The sequence below is a fragment of the Urocampus carinirostris genome, chromosome 20 (genome assembly GCF_059441175.1).
Source record: "Urocampus carinirostris isolate Australia breed hairy pipefish chromosome 20, RoL_Ucar_1.0, whole genome shotgun sequence".
Taxonomy (NCBI): domain Eukaryota; kingdom Metazoa; phylum Chordata; class Actinopteri; order Syngnathiformes; family Syngnathidae; genus Urocampus; species Urocampus carinirostris.
The window spans coordinates 26,628,642-26,656,247 of NC_142368.1; the positions used below are offsets into that span (position 1 = coordinate 26,628,642).

General features: G+C 37.0%; 1 protein-coding gene across 4 annotated transcripts in view; it reads right to left on the reverse strand.

Moving 5' to 3' along the window:
• The window catches only part of dlgap2b (discs, large (Drosophila) homolog-associated protein 2b), a 226,557-nt gene that overhangs the window by 57,286 nt on the left and 141,665 nt on the right, over nucleotides 1-27,606 (reverse strand). For 2 of the 4 annotated variants that reach the window (XM_088324989.1, XM_088324988.1), the window contains exons 6-7: nucleotides 14,658-14,693; nucleotides 3,938-3,994 (exon numbers count right to left, since the gene is read on the reverse strand). In XM_088324989.1, the coding sequence (XP_088181115.1) occupies nucleotides 3,938-3,994; nucleotides 14,658-14,693 (93 nt within the window). Of the gene's footprint in view, nucleotides 1-3,937; nucleotides 3,995-14,657; nucleotides 14,694-14,860; nucleotides 25,004-27,606 lie in introns of those variants that run through there. The other 2 variants (XM_088324990.1, XM_088324991.1) reach the window with 2 other exon arrangements.

Here is a 27,606-nt window from a genome sequence, read left to right on the forward strand (position 1 = left end):
AGACTATTGTGCGGATGGTGGAGTTGAGAGTCAGGACAGTCAACTAGGCTTTGGTGGATTTAGGCCAAAAAGTTTTAACCCAATGGAAGAACGTGGGTGGGAAAACGTAAAGTACAACACGTGGTATAGATGGTTATGGTATACCGCGAGAGACATGACAGATGAAGAATGTATAGCATGCTCGATGGCACCGCCAGGCGTTTCAATTGTAATTCCAGAAAAACATAATATGAAGACATGTGCAGAGGAGCAGCGGCGGATTTGCAAAGACCCAAGATTTGCTTCACAAATCTTTGTGGTTAAACCTCCTCCACTGCCAATGTGTACGATAGAATGTAGATTTACTTCTGGTCAAAGAGGTGGACATTATTATCTAAGGCTGACATCAACACCTGAGAAAATTAGGTATAGGATGTGTAGAGAATTTCATCGAACAACGGACCAAAAAGGCCCTCCAACAAGGTATCGAGTAGATCGAACCGCTGAGTATGAATGTTATGCGAATGGTGGGTATAAGTTGAGTGGCCTAATTGGACACGAGGTAGGAAACACGACAGTGAAGTGTAAGACAACTTGGGTTTTATCCTGGTTTTCACACGCAAAGATGGAACCTTTACTTCCAGAGAAAACAATATGGTTTGAAAATCCAGGTGTGCATGATCAGTCGTGCAAAAACGTAACAATGACAATTCCGGACATACATTATTTTAGGGATGAATCAGTCGCAGTAGCAGACAGTTACTGGATGTGTGGGGGTGACTATTTAAGGAACAGGCTCCCATGAAATTGGATAGGATTGTGTACACTTGTGAGAATGAAAGTACCTGTCCATATAATGTACAAGGGGGTTTATGAGGTACTAAGAACTCCCGGAGAAGCCAGAGTTAAGAGAGCATATGTTCCGGATGGACGAGTATATCTAGATGCCATCAGACAACCGAGAGGAATTCCAGATGAATTTAAAGCTAGGAATGAAATTAAGTCTGGATTGGAATCGATATTTATCTGGATAACTACAAATAAGAAAGCAGAATGGATTAATTACATTTATTACAACCAACAACGTTTTATTAATTACACTAACGAGGCCTTTAGTGCAATAGGAGAACAATTACATGAGACATCTAGGATGGCCTGGCAGAATCGTCAGGCCCTCGATTTTCTCTTAGCCAGTAAAGGAGGCTTGTGTCATATGATAAAAGAGGAATACTGTACTTAAATACCTTTAAATACAGCCGAATCAGGAAGCTTCACAAAAGCAATGTCAAAGATTTGTGAGTTAAGCAATGAAGTGACAGTAAATACTGAGAAGAACAGTATCTCCTTTGATTGGTTCTCGTCTACACTTGGGTACTGGGGTGGTCTGTTAGCGAAAGGGGGAATTCTTGTACTAACCGTCGTAATAGTTATGTGTTTGTTGTGTTTCTGTATCATACCTATTCTAAAAAGAGGAATGCTTAAGACTTTTGGAGAACAAATGACAGTATTGGCTGGTACTAAGGTGGCAGAAGCTCAATTAGCACAGTTAGTGATTGAATATCCAAGCTTATTTCTTAGCGAGGAAGAACAGATGACTCAACTGAATTCAAAACTTTGAATTTTATCTGGCAACGTCAAGGAGCATCTGCAGATGATGATCTGGATTAAATCCGATATCCAATAGTACTTTCGTTAGACACGCAACACACTATAGCGCTAGGAATAATAGCTACAAATATATTGGTTTCTAATTGTGATTCTCTTGTTGGTATGTCACACTGCCGGGGAGTAAGCTGCTGACTGAGATGGTCGGGATGCATCGTCGCTTCCGGGTTTTGGGCTGCATGGAAACTGAGCATGATGCCTGCTGGGATGATCTCTCACTCCGACATCTGACTTCACGACACTCGATGACGAATACGGCAAAGCAGGGTCTTCAAAGTGTTCACGGGGGTCAGGCCTAAGGCCAATATGTATACTGTATCACTATCCAATCATGCACTCATATTGAAATGTATCAACAACTATAACCAGAAGTTTGCACTGTTGTAACCGCTGGTATCACTTGTCAGTTCATATATGCATGTACCTTTATCATGTACCGAGCAACCATCGGCAGTCTATGTGTATAATCCATTATGTACGGATAAAGATAAATGCATAGGGGGATTAGTGCATGGGTTGAAATGTTCAAGTCAAGTGTTTGGAGTGTCGGAAGTTTTTGTAAATGAAACATAAACAACAAAAGTTAGAATAATCACAGCAGGGTGACCGTCAGAATTTTATTTTTATTTTCGATTCGGGCAATTCTGTCCGTGTAGTGGTAGCTATAATTTATGATACTTTACCACTACCCGGTATTAATTTTTCGATTTTAATTTCCGTTCAGTGTGGGAGGTAAACTCCCAAAGGGGGTATTTGTTGTGGAATAGAAATGTGCTGACATCTGTTAAAAAAGACTTTCTGAGAAAACTGAGGCGAAAACATTTCAGAAGAAGATACGAAACACCTTTCTTAAGGGAAGCGTTTAGAATAGAATAGAATAGAATAGAATACACCTTTGTTGTCATTGTTACAGAATGGGTTAACATATTGTGACAACGTTTCTGAGAAAACTGAGGGAAAAACATTTCCGAAGAAGTTACGTAAGCCCTCTCACGGGGCCCATCCCAGCCATCTCCGGGCAGTGGGCAGGGGACACCCTCAACTGGTTGCCAGCCAATTGCAGGGCACACAGGGACATACAACTCATTCGCTCATTCACACCTAGGGACAATTTGGACGGGCCAATTCACCTGAAATGCATGTTTTTGGAACGTGGGAGGAAACCGGAGTGCCCGGAGGAAACCCACGCAAGCACGGGGAGAACATACAAACTCCGCACAGGAAGTCCGGAGCTGGATTTGAACCCACGACAGGTTCCCATGACATGAACTGTGCCGCACAAGCGCTAACCACTGCGCCGCCGTGCTGGCCTTGATAAAACATTAATTATTTAATTTTATAAATGCGTCTTATCCCTATCCACATATTTAAATTAAGTATTTATTTGATGTTTCAATGTGTCCATTCATTCAGTACTCTCCCAGAAATGTTTCCAAGTGCCCTGTAGTTGTATAATTCTCTTATGAGAGCACCTGCAAAAGCCAGTAAAATCCAGTCCAAACAAAGGTTTTTTATAAAATTACAGCCAATGTAAGTTTCATTTTCTGTTTTGTCAAAGCCACGCCAGCTCGGTGATCTTGCCGGTAGGGCACCCGCCCTGAGAATGGGAGGTCGCTGGTTCGAGCGGCCGAGTCATACTTAAGACTTACAACATTGGTGCCTCCATGCTTGCGGTTGGAATTGGGGTTTTGTCAACAAATGACTCCCAACGACAGGTGTTGCAACAAATCGGTTGGGTGAGCGAGGTGGCTTGGAATCCCCTTCTCTGTATCAGTCTCCCAGAAAGAGTAAGAGTGTGAGTGTGTTCTTGACTATATCTACCTCCCATATGGCTCCAGTATACATATATATATATATATATATATATATATATATATATATATATATATATATATATATATATATATATATATATATATATATATATATATATATATATATATATATATATATATACATACATACATACAAATCCACGCCATTTTCCTATAAGAGAGAGGCAAGACATTCTTTGATGCCTTTTCTGAGGGAGACCATCTCCTCCTCGGCCCAGAGTATGCTGTTCTACTTTATTTTGTAACTTTGTAATAAAAGTCTTCAACTGAACTACTTCCCATATACTCTTTTTCTTTATCCAAATACTCAATCCGAATCCCAGAAGTTGAACATGCGGCGTGACAAGAAAGGTCTATGCTATCAGAATTTTTTTTTTTTTTTTTTTTTTTGCAGCGTAGCAGCAAAAATCCGTAAAGCCGTCACAAGTTTAAAGTTAAACTCAAATAAGGGGACTGACCTCTTGGTGGCCGAGCACGGTCGACGCTGCATGAAGTAGGCAGACGAAACTGAATGCCTGCAACAGCCAAGCAAACCCAGTTAATCAAAGTTCCAGCTATATAAAAAAAGACTAAAATCCAAAGCAGTTATTGATTTTTTTTTCTTTGTACTTGATAAGTTTATTGTGTTTTTACTATTCGACACGTGCAAAGGAGATTGCATAGAATGGCAATTGACTATTTGGACTACAGTGGGACCTCGGTTATCGTGGTTAATGGGGACCAAAACCACCCGTGATAAGTGAAAATCCGCCAAGTAGCGGCGCACCTTAGAAAAAAACAAAACAAACAAAAAAAACATTTTTTTATTTTTTTAATTTTTAAAATTTTATTATCATTATTTTTTAGACCTGGTTAATGGGAACCAAAACCACCCGCGGAAAGTGAAAATCTGCGAAGTAGCGACACCCTTCAAAAATTCTTAAAAAAAAAACTTTTTTATTCTTTAAATTATTTCATTCTGTTATTATTATTTTCTAGACCTGCGACGCTCTGAACACGCAAACGTGGAACCACGAAGTAGCGACGCCCCCTCAAAAATGCTTAAAAAATATATATATTTTTACATTTTTTTTGTTTTTTTCTGATTATTTTATTCTATTATTATTTTTTAGACCTGCGAAGCTCTGAACCCGCGAACGTGGAACCACGAAGTAGCGACGCCCCTTCAAAAATGCTTAAAAAAAAAAAAAAAAAATATATATATATATATATATATATATATATATATATATATATATATATATATATATATATATATATATATATATATATATATATATATATATATTTGTTATTTGTTATTATTATTAATTTTTAGGCCAGCGAAGTTCTGAATCCGCAAACGTCGAAATGCGAAGTAGCGAGGTCTCACTGTATTTACCACACTGTTGTTTGTGGTTTTGACTATTAGGCACTGTTTGCATCACCATCGGCCAATCATGTTGCTGTGCTTTGATACCACACCCTTTAATGTGGATCTACTTTTGTAACCTAACAAATTTCATAAAAAGAAATGGCTCAGGGTGGGCTTTGAGAACAGGTTGAAATTTATTATCTGAGTTTTGTGCTCGCCCCTGTTCTCATTGCAAGATCAAAATTGATTATGTCTTCCCTCTTTATTTTGAGTGTCTGCTGAACCATAAACTTATCAATACTTTTTACAAGAAAGGAACACAGTTATTCTGGATTTACGGTAGTCAATCAATGACCAAAGTCCAGTTGTCCAGCATGACCTGTGTTTCTTTCCAATTCAATCAATTCATATTATCAAAACTGTATTTAAATAGTAAAGATCTTGAAAATTAGAACTTTTGAATGAAAGGAAAAATGGTGCCCATGTATCATGAAGTATTCGTAGAAAGCATTTCATAGAATACAATTCATGCGGCATTTTGAACAGACAAAAATGTTATCTTAATGTACGATACGATACATACACATAATCACGAGACAAGTATGTTAACATTTTGCAACAGAAATAAATCAATCAGTATAAAAAAAAAAGAATAATCGGATACAGCACACCAGGGGTGTCAACCTCATTTTAGCTCTGGGGTCACATGGTAGAAAATCCACTATCACTGGGTCGGAGCAATAAACTAACAGCATACAAACTGTGCTTTAGGGCTGGGGACCTTTTGGAGGCTCACATTCCAATTGTGATTATGATTTAGGGGTGTAAGATCGGATAGCAAAACTGTTGAGTTTTGTTTCCCTCTATATATTTTTTCTTCACTAAGATTTAATCTCTTGTATTAACTTTTCATTAAAAAAATTAAAACAATCAATTTAATTCATCTTCACTGCTGTTAAGTTAACTCAGAGAAACTCGGGCAAACCTTTTCTTTTTTAATGAAGATTTTTACCTGAGTTAAGGCAATACACTGTAAGTTTTCATATCTATTATAGATAGGAGCTGATCGTATTGCAATCTTGCAACTGTATTGCCTTAAACAGCGTGTCCGTGACTTCTATTTCAAGTAAAATAACATTCTTTGCTTGATAAATAGAAGTCAGCAGTGGTGGGCCGTCACGGCCAGCAAGGCCTTCTCTGCTTGCTTAACATAACCAGATATCATTAACATAATTGTAACAAAAGTTTATTTCATTTTAAATCTATTGTTCCAAAGTGTATACATGTTCTAATTATTTTTATTTGTTTTTTACTTTTCATGATCTATTTCATCAATTTGGTTACAACCCTTTTAGTAGTTTCAGAGTTTTTATCCAATTATAATTCAGCAAGCCTGTGTCGTCAGCCTGTATGAAATTTGCCGAAGACCATCAGAATCAACAGTGCTGATCACTGCCAGTGAATGGCACATTTAGTTGATAAATAGTTGCAATAGCCAATCAGATCCCAAGATGGTGACAGTAAAAGGGCAGCTGTTGAGCGTGACACGTACACGTCATGAGATTGGATACTCACTTAAGTTAAGGGCAACCAAGTTACATCAAAGCTTTTTTATTTAAGTTTAAAGTGTTAAAAATAGCTTGTGTTAAAAATGTTGACCCACTATGGCTGAAGGAGATGACCGCAAAGATTTGGTTGCAGACATACTTTCAAAGCCATTTGCAAGACAGACCTTTCAAGAGAAGCAAAACCTTGTGAGGAGGTAAAACGTGGAGGACAATTAAATTTGAAATATCTTATTTTTTAATGCTTGCATTATTATGTAAAGTGATACATTTCAATTGCTGACTAAGGTTTACTGATTTGTAAATTCAACGGAAAATACTCTGTTTTGTACACATGTAAGGAGATATGACTCCCAGTTGTGCACATGTTCGCTTCTATGTAGGAATTCAGAAAACTGATGCAATAAATGATGGTATTTAGATGGATATTTGTTCAATCCAGGTTAAGTAAGACGTCAGTGAAACTGCCACTGGTCGTCAGCAAATACAGCTTATGCTGTTGATTTACTTAAAGTGGCACCTGGCGTTGGTGTCATATGTTAGACATATTTGAAATAGGTCATTGTTTAACCCAATGCGAGTATTTTTTCTCCTCTGCTTCTCTTAGCATTGACTCAAGGCCCGCGTTAAATCCGTTGGCAAGGCTTATCCGGTCCACGGGCCACATGGTTGACACCCCTGCAAATCAAATACAATAGCGCTAAATTCGATAGTGATTCAGCACAGTTTGAGATCCCAAAGCTTCAAAAGGATGTTCGACCGTTCCCTGACCAAACGCCGTCTTTGGTCGCGCTGGAAAAGTGGCTGGTAAGAGGCTGCTCTGACGCTGACTCGAAGGGGTTGGAATCCCGATGACGTGCAATGACTGACGAGCTGTGCATGGGCATGGGGGCTGGAGATGGAACAGAGTGATTGGATGCTAATCCTGCCTCATTTTCATTGCAGCTACGATTATATGTAAAGTAGGATTACAGTAAATATTAGTCTTCTAAATCTTCCAAACCACCAAGACTAATCCTTTAATTGTAAATGTTTAATTTCAGTGCTCTGCTAATAATGACTTCATATATAATCTGCGACTCTGGTGACACAGTAAGAAGAGAACAACTTTCCAAAATCAATTACTTTTATATACGAATTTGAGTGTGGAACTAAAACACAAAAACGGGTGATTACTGATCTACATTGGCTAATGATCCTATACAAAGCTGTTACTAAGCTGTAAGTAAGTATTAGCAGTATCCGCAGAACTAAACGTCCCTACCAAAAAAGCCCTCAAAATAACCTGATTTCTGTGCAAGCGGATGCTGAAAAATTAGATATGAATACAATTAAATACTAGTGGAGGGTTGTACTGGTGCAAAGAGCAGAAAAAAAGACATTTTGTGGTTTTTAAGAAGAATATTTAAAAATAAGCATGAATGTAGTGCTTGTTTTTCTTTCAGTAAAAACATACAGAATTGAATTACATTTTACATAAAATACCACATATTAAATTTGTAGAAAAGAGGATTGATTAATTGCAATTAATTAAGAAAACTACAATCCAAAACTGTCTTTGTATTATATTATTTTGCATTAAATATCACATATTAAGTTTGTAGAAAACAAACAAATTAATCACAGTTAATTACAAAATATTTTAAAATTAATCACTACCCCCTTAAAAAAAGAAGCCTACTTACTGATGATTTTGCAGGAAAACTAAAATACATAACCTTTTTGTATAACATAAATCACATACAAAACCACATATTAAAGTTGATTAATTGCAATTAAGTACAAAAGATTTTAGGTTTAATCAGTCCCCCCTAAAAAGAAGAGAGAGCCTTCTTTTGGATGATTCAGTTTTTTGTTGTTGAGGAAAACCATACTACAGAATGGTTTTAAAAGATTTCTTATAAAACACCACACATTAGATTAATTGGAAATAGAAATGATTAATTGCAGTCAGTAATAAAAGTTTTTTAGATTAATCACCACAACCCCCCCTAAAAAGATGGAGTTTATGGTTACATTGATTCCACACAGAATATCACTCAATACAAATTAACAAAAATAAATAAATAATAGTAGTCACAATTTATTAGAAATTGTTTTGAGGTTAATAAATATACCTCAAGATGAACAAAGTTTTATTTCTTAAAAATATATTTATATAAAAAATAAATTACAAAAATAAAATGTAATGTATTAATTGTGTACAAAAAAGATGAACTGCAATAAAAAAATCAAAGGTTTTGAGATTCATCAGTCTTTACAAAATTCATCTCATCTCATCTCATCTCATTAGCCGTACCGCTTATCCTCATTAGGGTCGCGGGGGGCTGGAGCCCATCCCAGCCATCTCCAGTCAGTGGGCAGGGGACACCCTGAACTGGTTGCCAGCCAATCGCAGGGCACACGGGGACAGACAACTCACTCGCTCGCTCATTCACACCTAGGGACAATTTAGACCGGCCAATTCACCTGAAATGCATGTTTTTGGAATGTGGGAGGAAACCGGAGTGCCCGGAGGAAACCCACGCAAGCACGGGGAGAACATACAAACTCCGCACAGGAAGTCTGGAGCTGGATTTGAACCCAGGACAGAATATAATATTTACAACTGAGATAAAAGGAAAGGCCAATGAGGGCTGAGTCACAGCCAACTCATGTCATTCGCGAATGAAACGGCTCTATGAAGTGAATGAAGCCGTCTGCCTCCCCACCAATCAACAGCTGGTTCCCTTTAAGATGCCTTTTTTTCTCTTATGATTGGTCAACATAATGTTGATGGTTTTAAATTTGTTGAGCATATAAAAGGTTAAAAAAAATGTATATATATATATATATATATATATATATATATATATATATATATATATATATATATATATATATATATATATATAGATATATATAGATATAGATATATATATATATAGATATAGATATATATATATATATTATATATTTTTTTAAATTGTATTTCGTGTGTTTTTCCAGAGTTAACGTGTTTAAATAAAAATGTAAAGTTTAATCTTTTCATTTCTCGTTTTTCCTTTTGTTATTGTATTTTTCTTATGTCCCCCCATTCTATTCAATTTATTAAACTCACTTTATACTGTTTACTGTTTAATTATATTGTTTACTGTTTTTATTTGTTGCGCTTCAAGTGTAGGATAAATAGGTTGCTGTTGAGGTACAATAAACATTGGAAATAGTTACTTTCCTTGGTGCTCTTGCTGCTGCTTGCCCTTAGTGCTGCCTTGGACACTGCGGACCATAATATCTTACTTGACCGGTATGAAATATGGATTGGTCTCTCAGAAAACCCTCCTCTTATGATTCAGATCCTACCTCTCTAACGCACTGTGTTAAATATGGTAAAATTACATCTGAGCCTTTTTGTGTTACCTGTGCTGTTCCGCAGGGTTCAGTACTTGTCCCCTTTCTTTTCAGCATTTACATGCTTCTATTAGGTGATATTTTTCGCAAGTATAATATCAGTTTCCATTGCTACGCAGATGACACTCAACTATATCTTCTGATGGAGGAATCTGCTTACCTAAACTATGGAAATTTGGAGGCCTGCCTCACTGAGATAAAATAATGGATGTCAACTTCTTACGCCTTAACTCTGAATAGACCAAAATGTTCAATATTGGTCCAAATGTAGTATCACCCAGAGTGACTCAGTCAAAAATTTAGTTGTCACATTTGACCCCAATCTATCCTTCCAAACACACGTTAAGAATATTTTTAGAACATTCTTTTTTCCATTTTCGTAACATTGCTTAAATTCACCATATGCTGTCTCAGTCCGATGCTGTGATTATAATTCATGCATTTGTTACTTCCTGTCTCAATTACTGTAATGCACTACTCTCCTGTCTCCCTAAGTCCAAAATCAAGAGGCTTCAGCTGGTACAAAATGCTGCAGCGTGGCTTTTAACTAAGGGCCCGGTCACACAGCCGTTTGCGTCTGTATCGCGGGTAAAATTTTGCGGTTTTTTTTTTTTGCCCGTGGTTGCCCGCGATGGAAAATGCGCAAAATTGGCCAACCCGCTGTTCATCGGTGGTATGCCCGCAAAACAGACGCCGGCGACTGTTCCGCTTCCTCATCGCGTAATTTCCGCGTCATTTTCTCGCGTGGACCACGGGTATAAAAGCTCTCGAGCCGGTGTTGTGCCCAAATCCGACTCCTACGCAAGAATGCGCGTTCACGCAAGGGGGGGAGGATTTTATATACGGTGTGCATTACCGTTCGATTACGTTCACAACAAAAACAAAGACGGAATGGTTTAAGTTGTATTACATTCCCAACAAATGCAAGACGAAGTGCATTTGGTTCGCCATTACATTCCCTAAAAGTGATATAAAAGTGAGATAAAACGAGGTAAAAGTGGTTGTAGTAGCGAGGGGATGCAAATCTCGGCAGGGATGCATTTCTTGGCATAACACCGTGCTGTAGAAATCATAACCGCTCAAGACACAGTCCCGTGAAGATCAAGATTTCAAGCTATGGCACCGAAGAAGGCAATATGTTATTATTGTAATAGTTTTTCATCTTGATTTTATTATCTTGTTATGAAATGAAAATAAATGTCAAGAAATAAAAATGGATTAAGACGAGGTCACTACAGTGACGGGGATCCATGTCCACCCCTTGACGTCTCGAGCACAACTGACGTGTGCTCGGCAAATCACGCTGTATATACGCGGAGAAAGGCGTTTGACCGTCACACGCGTAACACGCTAATTTCACGTAATAACACCGCGATACAACGCAGAACATGCTATGACCATGCTCCACCCACGATTACCCGCTGAAATTTCGCGTCCTACCCATGTGTAACCACGCCCTGGCCGCGGCCAGAGCACGTCGTTCCGCGTCATTACCTCGTGTGCCGCCCGCGGTTAACACGTGCTCAAAGTTTTGAGCAGCTCAAAACTTTTTCGCTCGGCCAACCGCGTGTGAATTTCCGACCGCATGTTAAGCACTGCTGTATCTCATCTGTATGGCGATCTCAAAGCGTCCAATAGCGTCCGCCTCACAGGCAGAAATTTCTGGCCGTGATTCAGCCGCAAACGGCTGTGTGACCGGGCCCTAAGACAAGAAAGTTTGATAACATTACCCCGATTTTAGCTAACCTGCGTTGGCTCCCTATTAGCTTAAGATGTGATTTTAAGGTTCTGTTGGTATTATACAAAATCATTCATGGACCTGCTCCCTTTTATCTTTCAGATTTAATTTCCCCCTATGTTCCAGTCCGGAGCCTTTGCTCTGAAAATGCTGGTCTTCCAGTGATCCCAAGAGCCAAGAAGAGAACCGCAGGTTCGAGAGCCTTCTCCATTGGGGCCCAGATGTTGTAGAATGCTCTACCTCCTTGAGATTCGATCTGCAACCTCAGTGGAACTATTTAAATCTAGGCTTGAAACACACTTCTATTCTATAGTTTATGAATGACCTATATTTCCTGTTGTCAATATCCGTGTATTAATTGTTATTATAACATCCATTGCAGCTTGGTCATCCTGGAAGGGTGATTACCTCAAGGTTTCTTCATTTTCCTCATGTTGAGGTTTTTGAGTTTTTCCTTGCCCTCATGTAGGTTTTAGATCAGGGGATGGTGTAATAATAGTCTGTTGTTTGCAATAATCTATTGTCTGTGCAGCCCTTTGAGACTCGTTGTGATTAAGGGCTATACAAATAAACATTACTTGACTTGACTTGGTAACTAGTTACTTTTACTATAGAGTAATTCAGTTACTCACTGGAAGTAGTGAGTAATTATAACTAGTTACTTTTATATTGGTGACGTTCCCAATACTACTCATAGCAAGTTCCTGGCAGTCAACACAAATATCTTCCAATCTCCAGATTACCGGCAACCCATGTGACTTATCGATCGTTCTCCCAAAGAAAAGTGGAAGCCTATAAGAGTATCCATTATCTCTTCTGTGCATCATCTCCACTTCCAATGGAGCGTGATGCTCGGATCATGAAGATGGGTGATTGCATGAAGAGATGTATGAGTGATCTGACAGAGGACATCTAAGACACCTAAGGGAGTGCATGTTCGATTTCCTACATTGTAAAACTATTTATATTTAATGTATTGTATATGTGATATAAATCGAGTTTTGCACAGTAAAACAAGCATGTTGTTTGGTGGCCACATACATAGATACATACAGTGGTGATGCCCCCATGGATGCAAGGCGGTGCAACCTTACATGTATGAGAAGAGCTCAACAAACCAACACAAATCAGTGTTATGTGCAAAAAAGGAAAAATATGGCCTAGGTTTATTTATTCACAGTTTTTTTGTCCTTTTCTTAGAGATTAAAAAAACCTGGTTCTGAAAATAATTATTTTCAAAAAATAAAAATGCCAGGGAAGTCCAATTTTATGTCAATGATGTATTTTTATCTGCCAAGCAGTTAATGAGTTAAAGGGACAGTGTGTATTATTTGATCACTAGATGTCGCTGGATGATGTAGTGCAGCCCAATAACGCCTGCTAAAAAGCTCAAGGAAGAATACAAACTACCGAGACTTAAAGTAGCCAAAAACAACCATTAGATTTCAGGGTTGGTACACGTTTTTAATGGCCCAATTCAAGCACTTTTCAAACACTTTTCAAGCACTTTCGAGCCCAATACGTGTTGGGTAACAATTGAGTGTAATACGGAAGACAAAAAAAAGTACTGTTTGTATAGACAAAAGGAAAATGATTTGCCAAGGAAGTCAAATCTCGTCTTTTTTCCTTTTCTTTTAATATGTCAATGATTTGTTTTTACTCACCAAGCAGTAAATGGGTTAAGGACAATAAATATATGTAAATGTTTTGTTTTAGGAGTGCAGTGAATAAAAACAGGATACATATTTTTCATTATTGATATGTTGTTGTTTTGTTAATTAAACAATTACTGCCAAAGACGGAAGATAAAGTCTTTTTTTTTTCTTTTTAGTATGTCAATGATTTAGTTTTACTCACCAAGTGGTAAATGAGTTAAGGAAAATAAATACATGTGATTTTTTTCATTATTTTAATAGCATGAAATTAAAGAGCAATCAATTGCTTACATTATTAATTATATATTTTTAAGATATAAAGCATTTACTGCCAGGCATGCAGGTGATCTAATGACGGAATAACTTTTTTATTATTAATAACTGATTTAAAAAATTGAAGCATTTACTGCCATGGACGGCAAATCATATATTTTTTACTACCAGTGATTTAATTTTACTAGTCAAAAGGTAAATGATTAAATGACAATAAAGAAATGTACTGTGGTTATTTTATTTTTGAATAGCAGGGAAAAAAAGATAAATATAAATATATATATATATATATATATATATATATATATATATATATATATATATATATATATATATATATATATATTTTATATATATATTTTTTTTAATGAAGCATTACTGCCAGTGACGGTAAATCACGTCTTTTTTTTCATGTCAATAATTTATTTTTATTAATCAGGCAGTAAATTAGTTAATGACATCGAATAAATGTTATCTAAATTCTGCATAGCGGGAAAGAAAATGAGGTGATAAATAGTTTCACCGTCAATTGAATTTTAAAAATGCAAGCATTTACAGTCAGGGACCGCAAATCAAGTCTTCTTTTTATTTATGTTGGTTACATATGTTTTCTCAGCAGACAATAACTGTATTAAAGACCCCAAAATAAAGGTTTAATTTTAGAATAGCAGGATATAAACAAAGAGGAAATAAATGTGTTTTTTTGGAGTTGTTCTGCAATTTTTTCCCGTTGTATTGTAAATCGTAAAAAAGTATAAGTGTCTTCATTACATTGATTTGTGCTGGTTTGTGGAAAAAAGCAGTTAATTAAGTCATAACCTGCCATACTGCATGCAAGTATATATTAAAGACAAAAATATATAAATTGATTTTGTGAATGGAAAGCAAGACAATTCATTTGTAAAGAAATACAAATAAATAGTAAATGATACGAACTGAAATATGAAGTTTCTCAAAAATCATCATTAAGTATGAGATAAAATAATAGATATATGAATAACTGCCAATATAACTATATAATGATGTGTAATACTTTAAAAAGTATTCTTTTATCAAATACTAGTACACAACGTGTTGACTGAAAAAAGAGGGTTCAAAAACAAGACATAATTTCAATCTAAGTGAAAATTGTTGATGAATCAGACAAAATGGATGAAACATAGAAAAGAAAGAAATAATAAAACCTTTCCCTACCGGACCTACCGTATTCTCTACGTCCCCTAGCTAAGCTACGGGCGCCTAAAATGGGGAATAAAAAAAGAGGAAATGATAACCAACCAAAAAAATGACAGCTTTCTTGAGAAACAAAGTAAATAATAAGTTAAGAAGTATTCTTTTGTGTTTTATGTGTGCATTTGTTTATGTTTCAGTAAAGCTATGACCCTCATTGAATTCACATCCACATGAACATTATAAGCATTTTAATTCATTGTTTTTGTATCAATTTTATGAAAAATACATAAGGCCAAGAAAAGTTTGGAATAAAATATCACAAAAACACCACAATAAAGCACATGGGATTCGAAAGCAAAGGTATCACATATAACTCGGTGCCATTCGTTTGAAAAAAAAATGATGCACTAGGGAATAAATTCAGGCGAAGTGATTGTATTTGATCAATAAATTGTCTTGTGATCATTTCTGGCAAGAAAAAACACAAAAGTGCCTGAATGTTATGAAAAAAATAAAATAAGTTAAAAAAAAAAGAAAATAACAAAATTTTGAAAGAAAAGTGCGAATTATATATCTCATTGGAAACAAAAAATGTTACTCATATGTCTCCGTATCTTTGTTAATTGTAAACTTATTCATGAATATAATATTATATTTTTTGCTACATTTCTTCACTTATATCAAGGGACATGTACATTCTTCAGGAAAAAATGACATTAAAACCCAAGCGCAACTCTATTTTGAGTGAATTTGACTTTTTTGTTTTGTAGAAAAATATGATTTAAACACAATGATTCAAATCTAATTCATGAGTACATGATGCTACGGCAAAATAAAATGTATCAAACAAAAAATGTGATAAATGTTTTTGTACTACCACGTAATATGTCACCAAAACAATTCAAGCACAAATGAATATAACTTCATATTTAGATTACGCAAGTAACAATAATTTGCATAGAATGAATGAATGCAGATTGGAGACATCATGATTGGCCAGCACCTTAAAATCACCTTGCGTTCCCCTGAAAAAGGAGAAAATATTGTTGAGAATCAATATTCCCCTTGAATAATGTATTCTATTCTTCAATATACCGTATACATATATACAAATACATATTTTTAAGTTATATATTTCACAGTCATATGCCTTCACTGATTATTAACCTGCTTTTTTGTTGACATATAGTTATATAACAACAGAAATGGTTTACTATTGCACATGTGGGCTATACCAACAATGAAGGAGCTCTCATCAATTTTTAAACCTTTTGTTTATTCGTTGTCATGCAAACTTTTCCTTTCCGATGTTATAATTCGATTTGAGCCTTGGAAATTGATGGTGGGTGATTCGTGCGTGCATGATTCTCTTTTCTGTGCTCCAATAAAAAGTAAAGAGGAAGTTAAAGGCAAGTTAAGTGTTTTGGATTATTTAGTTTGATATCTATAGGGGCTCAGTTTTTCTCTTAGAATGTAACATTATTTGATTATTGGTGAGCTTTTATTTACAGTGCCTAGCAAAAGATAGATAACATAATAATAATAAAAAGTATTGGCTCCTAAGTTTTCTAAAAATCAACAACCTTTGAGACACAATCGTGAAGTTGTAACCTTTTATTCCCAACAATTTGATGAGATGTCAACAACAAAAAAACTGATTAGGTAGTTTAGCTCATGTGACTGACTCCAGAAGTTCCCTGGTGAATTTGGAATGATCCGATGTTGACCTAAATGACTTACAATGAGAAACAGAGTGCACCTGCGTGTCATTAAGTCTCGCTTTGAATGCACCTGCACAGACAGCATGGCAAAGAAAGGTTTAAAGCAGGAATGAGATACAGGAATATTTTGAAACATATATATGTCTCAAAGAGCACTGTGCTAACAAGAGTTTATAAATGTAAAAAACTACCACAGCGTAGCCGTCCCTCTAAACCTCCGGCCCAAACAAGTAGAAAACTAATGAGAGAAGTCACCAAGAGGGCATGATCACAGTGGAAGACGTGCAGGCATACACAGCTGAGGTGGGACAATCTGTGCATGAGACACCCATGAGTGGTACCCTGGATAAATCTGTCTTTTATGGGAGAGTGTCAAGAAGAAAGCCCATTTTTAAAGAATTTTATAAAAAGGCCTGGTCAGATGAGACAAAAGTGAAACTTTTGGGCTGAATTCAAAGTGTTATTTTTTTGTGTAAGAGTAGCACTGCACATCACCCTGGAAACACCATACCCACTGTCAAACCTGGTGGTGGCAGCATCATGCTCTGAGGTTGCCTTTCTCAAGCCGGGACTAAAAAGATCGGTAAAGTTGATGGGAAGATGGATAAAGCCAAATCCAGGACGATTCTGGCAGAACATCTGTTGGAGTCTGCAAGATACCTGAAAATGGGCGCAGGTGCACCTACCAACAGGAAAACGAAAAATCTACGATGGCTTTAGGGCCAAGTCAAAGTCCAGACCTTATTCCTATAGAGCATTTGTGGAAATATCTGGAAAAAATGCTGAGCAAAAACAATCATCATCAAACCTTGAAGAACTTGAGCTGTTTTGTAAAGGAGAATGGGCAAATATTTATTTTTAGGATGCGCAATACTTATAGAGACATACCCAATAAGACTAGTGACTGTGATTGCAGCAAAGGTACAAATATTAACTCAAAGGGAGCCAATATTTTTGCAACAAGTACGTCTCAAGTTTTGAATTTGTTAGCATTTCGGGGAAAAAGAACATAGCAGTGACATCAAAAATCAGAGTCATGCAAGTGCTGGTTACTTCCATCTTCCTCTACACTTACGAAATATGGACTATCACAGCAAAACTGGAGAAGAAAATCCAGGCCATAGAGATGCGATGCTACAGGAAACTTCTACGCATTAGCTACTTAGCCCATGTGCGCAACACCATCACAGGGCACATTGGACCCTACAAAGTACTGTTGTCAACTTTGTGAAGGTGAAGTGTAATGGTTACTTCACAAGATCCTCAGGACTGACCAAGTTCCAGGGGGCAGGAGGAGAGGAAGTCCAAGAAAGATCTGGGCTGACAACATTAAGGAATGGACTGATGCCAACTTTGCCATGACCGAAAAACAGTCCAGGGACTGTCAGCAGTGGAGAAACCTGTCCAGAGGTGCATTATCATTTGTGCCCTGACGACAAATCCATTTAAGGCATCATGAACCGTGAACACTAAAATATGTTGAATAAATTTGGTTTCCCTTCACAATTGTGTCTCACATGTTCTTGATACTTAAGAAAATATTTTGAGTTTTGTATTTATAGGTTTGAAGCCCGAAATATGCCAATATGTCAAAAGGGCCTTGTGTGAGCAATACTTTTGCAAGGAATTGTAGATACCTAAGTTGTCCAATGGCCAAACAGGTGGTACTTTTTTTTTAAAGGAAAATGCACATGAAGAAAATAAATTCAAGCCTTGCTTGAATGTCTTCTCAAAACAAAAATACCATATTTTCTGGACCATGAACCGCAATATTATTCTCGTTGGAAGAAACTTACGGCTCATGTAACGATGCAAATATGCTAGCTTATGATGCAGCTCAAGAAAACCCGCGTTTTTTTAGCATAAAAATATTACTATATAGAACTAACTTAAAAATAAAAATAAGAAAGATAGCTAGACGCTTGTTTCTTACCTAGAAAAAACAATGTTAACTTTTGGTGAGTTCAAAGAATGATTAGGCAATTGTTTTTCTCATTTGGAAAGTGGACATGTCTTGTAGTAAGACGTGGTTCATTGCTAGCATTGCTAGCATTTGCAGCTATTGCTTTTAAAAACCATGCTATTAACCCATGGCTTGAGGAAATTGAATCGGGTTTTTTTAATGTATACATTATTATTCTGTTTTTCTCTTAGAAAAAAACTGTATTTGATTATTGGTGAGCCATCATTTAGATCAGACCCATTGACTACTCAAGAACTACCTGCCACCTTTTTAAAGGAAAATGCACACTATTTAGAGAACTTCTCTTGAAGGCTTGCTTGAATGTCTTTTCAGAGTAAAATACCATATTCTTTGGACTATAACCCTCTTTTTGTGGTAGGAAACCTGCAACCTGTGTTATGATTCAGCAAAATTAATAAAAAGTTTATGCAAGCCATTGATGCAGGTGAAGAAAACGCTATGTACCATGATTATGTTAACTTTTGAGAGGACAATAATGATGATGCTAGGTAGACACAAATTTAATAGCGAAGAAGAAAATAACGATGTGTTTTGGTGAAATCAAAGGACAACAAAGCCGTTTTTTTGGCAATCGAATGTTGGTGTCTTGTGGAAAAAAAGGGCTGTTTTTTAGTCTGGAAAAACAGCTGGTCACAAATACCATTACATGTGTGGAAACGTAGGGTATTTAAAAGCATGCCATCAGCCAATACCTGAAGGAAAGCTTCTGTTAAAGTCAGGTTTTTAAGAACTTTATGTGATATTTTCTTTTTTTTTTCCTGCCCTAAGAATGTAACAATATATGATTACTGGTGAGTTAGCATTTCGATCACACCAATTGGCTACTCAAGTTGTCTTAGTGGTTAACTGGTACTCACTGGCGCACATTTTTAACGCAAATGTACACCAATCAGATAACTACTCTTAAAGGCTTGCTTGAATTTGTTCTCTGAAAAAAATTGATATTTTCCGGACTATTTTATTCTTGTGGTGGGAAACCTGCGACTTGTGTTATTAAAAAGATGTGCTGGCCTTTTACACAGATGAAAACCCCCCACAATGCTCAATGATTATGCTTATACTATCTTTTGATAGGGCACTAGTGAGGACACAAGAGGAAAACAATGATAAGTTCTGGTGAGTTTGAAACACAGCATACCGATTGTTTTTGTCCATTGAAAATTAGTCTGTCTTGTAAAAGTGTGCTTTATTTTCCAGAAATATAGCTCCTAATTGTGGTGACAATTAGCATTATGGGCTATGGTAACTTAAGCTTGCAATTGGCCCACTCCTTGACGAAATGTTCTGTCGTCAAATTATTTAAAAATATATGTGTGGTTAGAATAGTAGATGCAGTTCCTTTGACAAAAACCTTCCCCAAAATTCACCCTTCATGACACAGTACTCGAATCACATTGACACTTTTACATTTGTTAACTTTGGCTCTGTGCTCGTACAAACAGACGATCCTTTAGACAGTTTGTTGCTCTACTTTGATGTACTGTGCGGGATGATGATAAAATGGAGTAGACAAATGGCGGGAAATAATGAGCTACTTTTGTGTCATGGCCGACAAACTTGACAGCTTGCTCCCGCTCGGCGTTCACTAGTCAGGCGGTGTTATTACATTCACCTCCAGCGAGGTAGAGCCCCTTGACAGCGCTGATTGTCTGAAATTTTGGAACTTTCCCTTAACATTTTTGTCAGATTTCTATCATCTCCGTTTGGGGAATTTGAGACCGAAAATGTTAACTTTCAGTGAGTGATAGACACGATGAAAGAAATGGCTTCGGACTCTGAAAAGGTGCAGCGTTTGGTTTCAAACCAAATGTACTTCTCATTACTAAACTCACACCTCATCCAACACAGTATATTTTGAACTGCAACCAGTACAACCAGTACAGTATATATTCGAATATATTTTATAAATATATTTATATAAAATTGTCCAGTTATATACACACATATGTAAAACAGTAAAGGAACTTTTGAAGCCGTTACTATTTTGTTTTCGATGTTCCTTTCGAAGCACTAATATTGTCTTCCCGCTCGTTCTAAGGTTCATAAACTCAAGCAACAATATTTTCAAACCCTTTCATAAAGAAAAAGTAAGTTTCCTCTAACTTGTCCATATTTTTCAGTTCGTTTAATGGCAACCCAGTTTGAATTTTGGGTGGTTAAAGGTAAATACTGTATTCCCTCACGTTTGTGACAACTTAGTGAAATTTGCAAACCAATTTCTAAATAAAGTAGACCAATTTAAGATGAATAAGGTCTCTCTGGAAAAAGGATCCTGCAAGAGACACAATAGACCACGAGAAGGAAGTCAATATTGTCGAGTTCCCCCCCTAAAATACACTCCTTAAGTTTATTTCCCAGAAAATCAAACATTAAAATTGACTGTAAGTGTATTCAAATCAATGATCTTTAAACAATTATTAGCAACTTTTAACATTAAAAGTTTGGTGAAAACTGATGATTCTAACATGACGATATTAAAATTGTTTTACCTTGTTCCATTTTTGACAGAACCTCCACGTATCCTGGAGTATTCCCTTGATTGTTGTGGTCAATCCATTCTATAATTGCACTTAGCATGCACGCAGGACCCATAAAACTCACTAAAAAAGACTCTTGGGCAATGTTCCCTCTAATTGTCCACGGGTCTGAGCGTTCACACAAAGACGGTGAGCACCGCTTGAAACAACAGTGAGCAACCATAATCCCAAGTGTGGCAAGATAATTAATCATCAAACATGTCCAAAACTTGACATTTTACTGAGTTTCCGGCAATGCAAAATTATTTTTCTCTTTTGAATGAATTGACTCATGTACTATTGCAAAGGTTGTACGGCCTACAAACGTCATTTGTTCTTACAATTCTTTCACAAGATATCCATTTTTTCTCCCCCTGATATATTTTGTCTCATAATATTAACATTTTTGGGGGCTTATTTAGTCGGTTGCAACATACAGAACTCTACTTAATCACATTTTTTAGTGGAAGTACAATGTTGGTAATAAGATTCACTTGATATAATTGGAAATTATTTGAATGCGACACAAACCTTTTCTTCTTTTTTCTGTGTTTTTTTCTACTTTTTAAAAAATTCCTTCAAAAAAAGTCTCATTGTGTTTATTTTTTCCGAGCTGTTACTTTTTGTTCTCTATTTACTTTTTTCCTACGTTTCTATATTTTCTTTTTTCTTCTTCCCTTTTATTCTTTTTTTCTTGCTTTTCACTACTTTTTCATTTTGGTATTTTTTTCTTTTTTGTTCTATTCCCCCTTTCTTTTAAGTCATTTTGTGGATAGTTTTACATAATATTTGGTCATGTTGGGTTTAGAGAAGCAAAAACAACCTGAAGAGCCGTTTAGGACCCGAAAGAGCCGGTTCCTCTTAGTGAGCCGAGCCGAAGAAGCCGGTTCTCGAAAAACTCTACTGACTTTATTTTTCAACTTTGTTCGACATTGACTTCAAAATACCGCATTTATAAAACAGCATCAGGGAAACCCGTGTATTTTTACCTTCATGCACTGTAACTTTGACTTAATTCGCTTCTTTATTAGTAATTTTGAGCCCTCATTTTTGTGCGCTGGCTAGATTTTCTTGTGCGTGGAAAAGCTCTGGGTTGTGCACAATTGCGCACACATGCAGCTTAGAGGGAACATTGCTCTTGGGTTTTGGTTGATTATCAATCCATATCCTGTATAGTAGATGCCACAGATGTATCCATCCATACATAGTGCAAGTATATAAGTACTCCTATGCTTCTGGCACGTTTGACACTACAAGTATTTAACATGGAAACGGTTTATTCGGTTTTCTCTTTTCAGCTAGCTAACAGAAGGCCGTTCCCAGATGGGTTTGTGTGTAAAAGCGCTGGTAAAGTGACTCTGGAATTCCACAAAGTACGTATTTTTTTCGTGGAACAATTACATTTAAAAAAATTGATTGCGAGGAAACCTGAAATAGCAAGGGAATACTGTTTACCATTTTAAAAGTAATTAAGATGTGGACTACATAAAAATTAAATATTTTTCAACAAACGAGGATCCTTTTAACAGAGCTGGTCAATATTATGGTGATTTTTTAAAAATTTTGTTTAGCAATGATATCGCAAGTTCAAAAGGGTGCGCGAAAAATCCTTTTGTGTTAATGGAAGCATTATTCACCCTAAAAATACAGTCAAAATGAAACAATCGCTTATTGCGGGAGATCGTGGCATGTATCCGTGTTTAAAAGTGAGGGAACACTAAATCAAAGACGGACTATCGATTAAAATAACTCGTGCGTACTATTCTTTTGAGCGCATTCATTAGAAAACTAGGTTACAAAGTTATTCACAGTATATGCAAGATGCGAATATTGGTTTCTACACAGAGAAACTGATATGAACGTGAGTTATGTGTGCAGAGATGAACCAACTTTGCGCTCATCAGTGAGAGACGAAACATCTTCCTGTTTATCAAAAACCATCACATAATAGATCTTACTTTGTTGTAGTCTGCCATTTTTTAAGACATTAGACAAAAGATAATGCTGCTCTTGTCGGCACTTGTTGATCAGATCAGCTACCATCTTGCTCACATTCTGGGGCCACTCTCATGACTGCTATAACATGTTGGATGAACTGTGATTGCCGAGAGTAAAGGGACAACGGTTGTTTTGGTAGTTTGACAATGATTTCCTCGTCTGGACCTATCCAGCAGTGGTGGGCAACCTTTTCTGTCCCACGGACAGCTTTAATGTCTGACTAGATTTTAATGCCCGGCCCAATAATAACATTAGTAATAATAATAAAAACTTATGATAATAACCCCAAATCCACCGTGTAAACCTTAAACCACTAGGGATCTTGATGACATACTGTATGTAACACAATCGGATTTTATCTCATTATCACACTATTTCTACTCATAGTACCACGTTGTTTTGGCTGAACTCTGTATGGTTTACCTGAACCATAACCCGGTTCTTTGATTTTATAACCTCGCTATATTAGAAATCAGAACCTAGAGACTGCATATTATTTTAATATTTTACTGCGGGAGTGCCAAGTTCATTTTATCTCGGTGGCCACATGGTAGAAAGAAAACATTCTCTCAGGAAGGCAGGGATAAAGAATAAAAAAAGAAAGAAAGAGGGAGAAGAGAGAAAAGAGGGAAAAAAAAGTGATGGAAAAAGAGAAAGATAAATAGAGAAGAAAGAGAGGTGAAAAAGGAGAAAGAAAGAAAAAGAAAGAAGGAAGAGAGAGAGAGAGAGAGAGTGAGAAAAAGCGGGAGGGAGATAGAGAGAGAGAGAGAGAGAGAGTAAGAAAAAGCGGGAGGGAGATAGAGACAGGGCGAGATAAAGACAAACTCGGCATCTTCAATATTCCTATTTGAGACTCAATGGTCTTCACTGGTTCAAAAGGGATAAAGTGTGCTTTAAGATAGTGAAACGCCAAGTAAGCACAAGTCAAAGCAACCTAAGCGGTCTTCTATTTGATACCTGAGAGGCCTAATCTAACAACTTTTTCCTATAATGCACCCAAAAAATGTTGTACAACATGGCACCATGAGTAAAAATAGTGGGATGATGAGATACAATCTAAGACATTCACCTTTGTCATCCTAGTGGCCCAATTATTTGGATTTTAGCGCGCTCACCACTGTGATCCAGTGTGATTCCCATCGCATCCAATGCAAAGCAAATGAAATCAGCGATAATAGTCGACTGATTCAATACAGTGGTACATGACCATAAAACCTTGGTGTAACGTGCACCCAAACTGAGTGTTTTGGAGGGTGAAAAAAGAACAAATGTACAGTATCAAACAATATCTCCGCTGCTCAGTGGTTGCCGACCTCTGCTATAGAGCCTCGGATGGGCGTTATTAGAAAGACATCGACATATACGACATGGGCCCGCTGGTGTATTTTCGGCACCACAGTTCCAGACTGGAACTTCTGTGGCCCCCAGTGTTTCCACATATTTCCTGTGGTTTGGGGACACGTTGCTTTTTGTTGATCTCCCAGGGGAAGTCCTCGATAGGGAGCGGGCTGGCGGGACTACCCGAACCCTCCGGAGTACTCTCTGGGGTCCCTTCGATGATCTCGATACGGGGCGGGTTCATCAGATCCATAATGTTGAACGGCACCGGTTCCGGTTGGCACATGACAGACTTGTCCTGGGTGTGATGCCGGACAGACCAGCTGGAACCAGCCTGGATCCCAACGGACACCCTATCCAGCGTTTGTGTGGCGCTTTCGCTGCACGGCTCCCGGCACAAAGTCCACATGTTGTAGCACTGGGTGAAGTGAAAGAAATTGCTGTTGAAGGTCTTGAGCTCACCACAGACGTCCCGCCGGAGCTCGGCCAGCTCGTAGCGCATGGCCGAGATCTCGTCCTTCCACTGCATGTTGAAGGCGGCCACCATGTTTGCAGATTCCTTGAAAGCCTGGATGGCTTGGGGGACCGGGGGTTCGGCGGCGGCCAGGGGGGAGGCACTAGGGACCCTGTAGGACGGCGGGGTGGCTGGCGGTACCGAGATGGCGGTGACGGTGGAGCTAGTGCTGTGGTGGCTGCGAGCTGCAACCGTCTCCCTTTCCAGGCGCTCAAGCTCCGCGTAGGCGGAGGAGCTGGCGCCGTCATCATCCTCAATCATGTCGTCATTTAGAAAAGAGGTCGCGTCCACAACATCATATCCCTCTGGAAGAAAGTTTTAAATACGCAAAGGTGAAAGGAGCAGCTGGAGTGTGATTTGGGGTCAGGTTTTCAAGTATAGAGAAGCTAAGACATATCTATGACAAGCGTACAATATGTGAGTTTGCATTCATTTTCATTTATACGTTTTCCCCATATTCTAGGAATTTTTTTTTAACATTTCAAATTGTGTACACCTTCTAACAGATTTTGTACGGGAAAATATATTGTTGGACCAATCTAGTTTTGGCTCTAATCCACTGGTGACTGGTAGCAGACGACAATCTCATCATAGATTGCCAAAATTGTTGCGGTATTTATCCAAAGTGTTTTTGGCCAGACTTATTTAATGCATTTTCTGCAGTATAAGGCACACCAGATTATAAGGCACCCAAGCCCCCCCCAATAGTCGTTTGTAATATATTTTTCATATATTAGGTCTGTAAAGCGCATAAAGTAAAATTGAACCTAAGAGCTAGCGAACAAATCAATTACACTTACGGTGCAATGGTTGATCAGTTAAAAACCTTCGTTGACCAAGATGTAAATGAAAGGTTTGAATAAACGCAAAAAGTACAATAAGGAGAACAATCCCTAGTGAATCTGATGATGAATCGGACTTGGCATTGATCTATATCTTTCAGGACGACTTTATGATTTCTCTTACACTTGTTTTTTGCACCGTAAGAATAGTGTGATAATGAGATAAAACCTAATGCCTTTTCTTGTGTCATCTGTATCTCTGATTGTCTAGTAGTTAAGTGTTGGCACTATCACTTTTGCGACCTGGGTTTGATTCCCTTCACATATAAAGTTATGTGATTTCGCTCAGCAATGATTTTTGAGTGAGCAATTACTGCACCTATATGATAGGACACCGTAAACCCCATGCAGTAGCACACATGTATAAATACTGTATGCATTTCCATTCTTACAATGTATTTTGTGGTGTATATCGCACACTGGGTTGTAAGGCACACTTTTAAATTTCTGGCCAATAGGGCTTGATCCCTTGAACTCAATGTTTCTTTTATCTGATTAAACATATTACATTCTAGGGATAATGAACAGAATCCACTCGCCTTTTCAAAAATGTCACTTCCTTTATGTCATTTTAATTTGTATTTCTCTAAAAACTTATGATGCCCCTAATATAATAATTTGGATCGCAATACATTTGTATTGTATATTTTAAAATGATGGATACTGAAATGAATGTGAACTGAAATAAAAAAATCCAAACAGAATAAAATTGGAACTCACGAAAATCTTAATTAAGTCAAATCCGGGAAATGATTAACAATAACACACATGACCAACAACAGGTAAAATAGTTTCCAACCGACTATAATTGGTTGTTACCCGAGCCCATAGTGATGTCATTTCCAAGTGACAAAATGGATGTCCCCTGAGAAAGAATTGAATATTGATGACATTGTGTTTCGAAAAGTGATAGTAAGGGCAGTTCTGTATTGGAACTCACATATTGTAAGCTTTTCTCAATGTTTTACACTGCCTTCTCAGTCATGTCAAAGAATAACAAGCATCTTTCCATCTTTTGACTGCAGAGCACAGAAAAGAAGGGGAAATCCAACACATCAATCATCATCAAATCAGCATTTGATTCATCGGTGAATCTAGTTCTGAGAATGTTCTGGTGAGACTTTGACTTTGTGTCATTTTTAGTGCAAATGAAAAGATGGTAAGAGCGTGATCGGACCACAACCCACTGGACCAAGAAACAGTTATGAACCCTATTGAACATGTTCGGTCCAAGGTGACTATTTTCGATTTCTTTTTGATGGCTGCACAAGGGAGAGCTGCAATCCCACAGTCAAAGACAGCTGACAAACTTGTAGTCAAAGAAGGATTATAAAATAAAAACATTTGGAATTTTTAAATATAAAATATTTGCGTTTAAAGAAAGGGCTGGGCAATAAATCGATTATTTTTGGTAACTTGTGATGAACACAGTAGGAAATCATTTCTTAATAGGTGCTCATCAATGAACAATTAAGTAGCTGTTTTGTCACGAGATATGAGAACACTTTTACACAGGACTTATTATGTTCAACACAACTTGCTTTGAAATCACAATGTACCTTTTTTGCGGAATAACCACCCATATAAGTGAATTTAAAGTCATGCACAAATTATTTATATATATATATATATATATATATATATATATATATATATATATATATATATATATATATATATATATATATATATATATATATATATATATATATATATATATATATATATATATATATATATATATATATATATATATATATTACTACTCCTCCAAAGATGGAGGGGTCTGAAATTTTCATCATTAGGTGCATGTCAACTGAGAGATGAAATAAGAAGAATCCAGAAATCACTAGGCATGAGTTTTTCAACAGTTTATTTGTGTGATACAGCTGCAAATAAGTATTTGAACACCTGTGTATCATCTACAATTCGGACCCTAAAAGACCTGTTAGTCCATTAGAAGTCCACCTGCACTCCATGTGTCATCCTGAATTAGATGTACCAGTTTGAGGTCGTTAACTGCATAGAAATACCTGTCCACCCTATACAATCTGTAAGACTTCAAC